Consider the following 6369-nt stretch of genomic DNA (forward strand, 5'->3'; position numbering starts at 1 on the left):
CACTTAACCACGACACCAAACAAGGCGCATGTGACCAGAGGACTGTGTGAAACAGAAAGGCCGATTAGAGACAACGGTCATAATAATAGTCTGGAAGGGCTCCAGTTATGCTTCTTATCTCTGCATACCAACACCGGTTTGCAGAAGCAGGACCTTCTGATAAGAACATGAGAGCCCATGTGCAGGATCAGACACATGGTCCATCTAGTCCGCTCTCTTGTTTCTCACAACGGCCTGCCAATTACTCTCCAAGTAGGGCACAGAGGCCAAAACGTCTCTCCCTGTTGTTGAGGCTGAGGTAGGTGGGGCTGAGAGAGCTCTCTTGAGGACTGCCCTTGAGAGAACAGACTGCCTCTGAACCAATGTTCCCTCTTAAGCTGAATCAGTGTGAGCTAGCTCACAGCTTTTTTAGCCTTTTGTCTCCGCTCAGGAAGGATGGCTCCAGAGCAAACTAATAGGCAGTAGTCGAATCGCTCGCTCACAGCTTTAATGCCAGCAGCTCACAAAGTAGAATTTTGGCTCACAAGACTCCACAGCTTAGAGGGAGCATTGCTCTGTACATGGGGGTTCCATTTACTCATCAAAAGAAACAGCCACCGATGGATCTCTCCCTCTTCCGTGAATGTGCTTAAACTCCTTTTAAGGCCAGCGAAACGAGAGGTTTTAAGGTCAGCGAAACTAGAGGTTGTCTATATTCTGTAGCAGCAGGGGTCATTTCCTGCAGGAGCACGCAGGGGGCGGGCACATGCGACAAGCCCCACCCCCTGCTCCCAGCAGCCCTCAGTCAGAGCAAGAAGCAGCCAGGTAAGTTGCAGAGCTCCCCCCCGCCCAAAACAGTCCAGTGGCACCTTTAAGATCAAGTTTTATTCAGGAAGAAGCTCTCCCTCCTCTGCAAGGGCAGATCTGCACGTTCCCCCCCCCCAATAGCTGGCAATCCAGAACAGTCTAGTGGCACCTTTAAGGCCAAGTTTTATTCAGGTACAAGCTCTCCCTCCTCTGTGAGGACAGATATGCACATCGTCCCCCCCACCAATAGGTAGCAATCCAAAACAGTCCAGTGGAGCCTGAGCAGTGGGTGCTGCCTTCTGACACACTTCTGGTGAGGTCAGGGGGTGTGGCATATGCAAATAAGTTATGCTAATGAGCTATGCTATTAAGCTCCTGAACCTCTTTTTCTACAAAATGACCCCTGTGCAGCAGTGAGTTCCATAAGTGAATAACTCAACACAAAGAGGTGCAAAGTGGACTGGGGGGGGGGAGTGTCCTTTCCTTTCTCAGTTCCCTGTTCTCCTCACACACACCCCGTTACCATTTGAATCCATTTACTCAACACAGCTCCATGTTATTGCTTTTTGATACGAAGATGGATGACAATATTTAGTTCTTTTAAAAAGGCAGCATGAGAGATGACACCCATTAATGTTTCAGAAAGACCAGATAGACCAGGGGTGTCAAACATAAGGCCCCGGGGGCCAGATCCGGCCCGTCCAGGGCTTTTATGCGGCCCGCAAGCATCTAGAAGAAGAAGAGATTGGATCTATACCCTGCCCTTCACTACCCAAAAGGTGTCTCAAAGCGGCTTACAAGCTCCTTTCCCTTCCCCTCCCCACAACAGACACCCTGTGAGGAAGGTGGGGCTGAGAGAGCTCCTGACAGAAACTGCTCTTTTTCAAGGACAGCTCTTATCAGAACTACGGCTTGCCCAAGGTCATCCAGCCAGGTGCAAGTGGAGGAGTGGGGAATCAAACCCGGCTCTCCCAGATTAGAGTCCACGCACTTAACCACTACACCAAACTGGCTCTCAAGTGTCCGGAAGGGAACAGGAGACTGCTCAGGGGGGAGTGGGTTCAGCATGGCGGAACAACTTTGTCTGCAGAAATCAAGCAGTGTAGGAGCGTCTGCCCAGTGCTGCACCGCTGGCTGTCCAGTCCACCCACGCAGGTTTTCCTTTGCACCTCCCTCTCAGCCAACTCGGACCTTACCAGCAGCTGTCCTTACAGTTTACAGCTCCAGTACCTGCCATTACATTTGATGGCACACATGGCTCGGCCCAACAAAGTAGCGTTTATGTCAGATCTGGCCCTCTGAACACGTGAGTTCGACACCTCTGAGATAGACTGTCAAAAGATGTCGTTTCTTGGCCTTGCAGCAAAGCATCTTCTCAAGGGGGCCAACGCCGGAAAGGCAGGCCTGTGAGCCGTCTCCCTTTCTCTCCCCCACCATTTTTGAAACGTAGCTGGGTAATTTTTAAGATTTTTTTTTTTAAAACCCAGCAAGTTTCTAGTTCTCTCCGGTCACTTACTTTGCTCATCCAGGATTTCCGTTTGCATATCGCCTTCTTCCTCTTCACAGCCTCCCAGAGGCGCCTCTGACCTGTGAAAGCCAAGAGAGGAAGGTCACTAAGCAATGCGGAGATATCCCTCCCACCCCATGTTGAACACTGCCTAGGAGTGCCAGGTGGGGTTTCGAGATCTCCAGGGATTCCGGCTGATCTGCAGACCACAGAGATCAGTTCCTCCTGGCAAAAACAGTTGTTTTGGAGGGTGGACTCTCTGCATGACACCTTGTTGAGGTCCCTCCCCTCGCTAAACCCCGCCCTACCCTGGATCCACCCCCAAATCTCCAGGTATTTCCCAAGCAGGAATTGGCAACCCTCACGAAACAGGTCGCCCAATGCTCTGCCGTGGCTCTAATTTTACAATCAGAGAGTTGCAACAGCTGACTACCAGTCTGGTGTCGTGGCTAGGAGCGCGGACTCTAATCTGGCAGAACCGGGTTCGGTTCCCCACTCCTCCACTTGCAGCTGCTGGTGTGACCTCGGGTCAGTTACAAGGTTTCTCAGAGCTGTTCTGGAAAGAGCAGTCCTCAAAAGAGCTCTCTCAGCCCCGCCGACCTCACAGGGTGTCTGTTGTGGGGAGGGGAAGGGAAAGGAGTTTGTAAGCCCCTCTGAGACTCCTTTGGGTAGTGAAGGGCGGGGTATAAATCCAATCTCCTCTCCTTCTCTGCCTCCACATGAGCACACAAGAAGCTGCCTTGTACTGAATCAGACATCTGATCCCTCAAGGTCAGTATTGTCTACTCAGACTGGCAGCAGCTCTCCAGGGTCTCAGGCAGAGGGTCTTTCACGTGATACACTACCCGGTCCTTTTAGCGGGAGATGCCGGGGATTGAACCTGAGACCTTCTGAATGCAAAGCAGATGCTCTGCCACTGAGCCACACAGCCCCTTCCCAATCCTGGGACTCCGGGCTACTCGGTCAGCCTTTCTACATTCTATTTCTGTTCTAGGTGTTACTGAGACAATGTGTGTGAAGTATAAATGAGAAATGGGAAGAAGAAGAAGAAGAGGAGGAGGAGATTGGATTTATACCCTGCCCCTCACTCGGAGTCGCAGAGCGGCTTACAAACTCCTTTCCCTTCCCCTCCCCACAACAGACACTCTGTGAGGTAGGCGGGGCTGAGAGAGCTCCTTCGAGCACTGCTCTTGAGAGAACAGCTCTGACAGAACTATCACTTGTCCGAGGTCATCCAGCAGCTGCAAGTGGAGGAGTGGGGAATCAAACCCGGTTCTCCCGGATTAGAGTCCACGCAGTTAACCACCACACCAAACTGGCAAATAGATCACAGGCCAAGTGTGTGTGTGTGTCTACTGGGCAATTTCTAACAGACCACCTGGTGCTTGCCAGTTGCTGGGATACTTGCAAAGAATACCGGAGAAGGTCACTTTTGGTTAATCCGAATTTCATAGAAATGAGCTGCAGATTCAGACTCGCCGAGCACCACCTCGAGTCTGTACTCTTGCATGCCGAATGCAAGCGACAGAGATTCCAAATGAAAAAGTAATTTTTTAATCCATTCCCCTATTTCAGGGACCTTATCTTGTTTCCAACATTGAGCATACTGGGCACCTGTTTGCCAGTTGCTGGGATTCTTTCAAAGAATACCAGAGAAGGTGACTTTAGGTTAATCCAAATTTCATAGAAATGAGCTGCAGATTCAGACTCGCCGAGCACCACCTCGAGTCTGCGCTCTTGCATGCCGAATGCAAGCGACAGAGATTCCAGATGAAAAGAACACGGACCACACAGGATTCAAACCCGCCCTCCGCCCGATTCCATGACCTCCGATTCGGCACTGCAGTTAGCAGGCTGCAAAGGGGGGGAGTCGGTCGACTGACTCACCGGGACGGCCCATGCCAATTTTCTCCAGATCTTCATTTTTGACATACTCGAAGTGCGAGAGCCGCGTCACGTTGAGGTCGTCGCGGATCCTCAGGAAATACTGCTGCAGCTGGACCTCGGTCAGCAGCTCCAGCAGCCAGTCTGTCCCTTCGTCGGCTTGCATGCCACCGCTCAACTTCTGCAAGGGAACAGAGGGAGGCAAGGTCAGGCGGAGGTGCAGCCGGCTGACTCGCGAGCAGGGGTTTTGGAGACGGGCGGCCCGCTCTGGCAAACTTCTCAGCCTGTTCGTTATTTTAATCACTTTACCCGTGTGATTGCTAGTCCTCACTCGAACTCAAGCCCGATTACACCGAGCGAGTCAATGCAATCAAGAGGATGGGACACTCAATCAATCAATCAATCAATCAATCAATCAATCAATCAATCAATCAATCAATCAATCAATCAATCAATCAATCAATCAATCAATCAATCAATCAATCAATCAATCAATCAATCAATCAATCAATCAATCAATGGGCTGCAGAATCGACCAGAAGTCTAAAAACAGAACCTGAGCAAAAAGTTAAGAGTTAACACGACACATTAAATGATACAAAATCCCAGAGTAAGATCCTAGCTTCAGCAGGCTATGCACAGTAGTACAGACCACAATCCCTAACAATTCTTCTTGTCTACGCACAGCTGATCTTCAGTCGTACCGTGAAGATCTTTGCGCTTTGGTGGTTACTGCTGCCAAAGCAACATTTTTTAAAAAATCTGCAAAGCCAATTAGATCTCCTGCAGCCAATCAGAAGCCCTGCTGGGCGAAAACCCCACCTGTTTTCTAAAAGCACTCGGCGGGCACCGTGTTGGAGAAGCCTGCTCCGACTGCTTCCCCAAGCTCCCAGTGAATAATAATAAGAGACTGGATGTATACCCTGCCCTTCACTACCCAAAGGAGTCTCAGAGCGGCTTACAAACTCCTTCTCCTTCCCATCCCCACAACAGACACCCTGTGAGGTAGGTGGGGCTGAGAGAGCTCAGACAGAAACTGCTCTTGAGACAACAGCTCTGACAGAACTATGGCTTGCCCAAGGTCATCCAGCCAGGTGCAAGTGGAGGAGTGGGGAATCAAACCCGGTTCTCCCGGAGTTGAGTCCGCACACTTAAGCACGACACCAAACTGTTGGGTGTTGTTTTTTTTAGAAAACTCGATTTTCAGGCGCACAGAGGGAGCCGTAAAGAGGAAGTTTTTGTGTAAGGAAATAGTTTAAACAGAGTGCAGTTCAGTCTGGGGGGCGCGGGCAGACAGAACGGCCAGCAGAGGGACCGAAACTACTTTGATGCTGGCTCCCTGGAGCTCCTTGCGACCACCACCGCTTCTGTTAGAGAAGATCCTCTTCTGGCGTCTCCTTACCCTGCCGGCCAGAGTGGAGGCAGACAGCCCTACGCCTTTCCCAGGAGGCCGCCGATCCCCCCCAAGCCCCCAGCGCTGTCTAATTGACAGTAATGGGTCTCCTGGCCCGGATCCCAGCATCCCGGAGACTCGGGCGGGGGACAGAGACGCTTGTGTTCTCCCTCCCACATTAGAATCCTGCTCACCCGGAGGCTGCCAGGCGACGAGCTCGGGGACGGAAACGGCTGTGCCAAAGAGGCGCCTGGATTCCGCATCGGGGGGGGGGGAGACCCCGATACCGGCGGCGATGGGAAATCAAGACTTTTGGAGGAGAGAGGGAATTTCTGGATTGCAGATGCCCTGGGGGGGGGATACAGCTGCGTCTTTTGGAACGCCGTGCTGGCCATCTGGAAGAGTCCGGGGTTGCCGAGAACAAGCGGAGAATAGAGTCAGGGGCCGGGGAGGTTTGCGAGGCCTCGACGGGGTGGGGGTGGGATGGAGAAAGGATAAAAAGACCTCTACCCTACACTGTCTCCAGTTAAGTGTTCACGAAACCATGTCGTAATGCAAAAAAAACACTAAGCATTTTACAGGGGTCATTTTGTAGAAAAAAGAGGTGCAGGGGCTCATTAGCATAACTTATTTGCATATGCCACACCCCCTGACATCACCGGAAGTGTGTCAGAAGGCAACACCCACCGCTTAGGCTCCACTGGACTCTTTTGGATTGCTAGCTATTGGGGGGGGGGACATGCAGATCTGTCCTTGCAGAGGAGGGAGAGCTTGTGCCTGAATAAAACTTGGTCTTAAA

The 6369-nt window shown here is 51.5% G+C and overlaps 1 protein-coding gene across 1 annotated transcript in view; it reads right to left on the minus strand.

Moving 5' to 3' along the window:
- Positions 1-4353, minus strand: part of LOC107111452 (activated CDC42 kinase 1-like) — a gene marked incomplete at its 3' end in the record, with an annotated part of 9811 nt that extends 5458 nt beyond the window's left edge. Inside the window, exons 1-2 of the mRNA XM_015412416.1 lie at positions 4181-4353; positions 2303-2373 (exon numbers count right to left, since the gene is read on the minus strand). Coding sequence (XP_015267902.1) covers positions 2303-2373; positions 4181-4343 — 234 coding nt within the window. The remainder of the gene's footprint in view (positions 1-2302; positions 2374-4180) is intronic.
- Positions 4354-6369: the final 2016 nt, after the last annotated feature.

This window comes from Gekko japonicus, unplaced genomic scaffold (assembly GCF_001447785.1).
Source record: "Gekko japonicus isolate JY-2015 unplaced genomic scaffold, Gekko_japonicus_V1.1 scaffold7297, whole genome shotgun sequence".
In the NCBI taxonomy this organism is placed as follows: Eukaryota; Metazoa; Chordata; class Lepidosauria; order Squamata; family Gekkonidae; genus Gekko; species Gekko japonicus.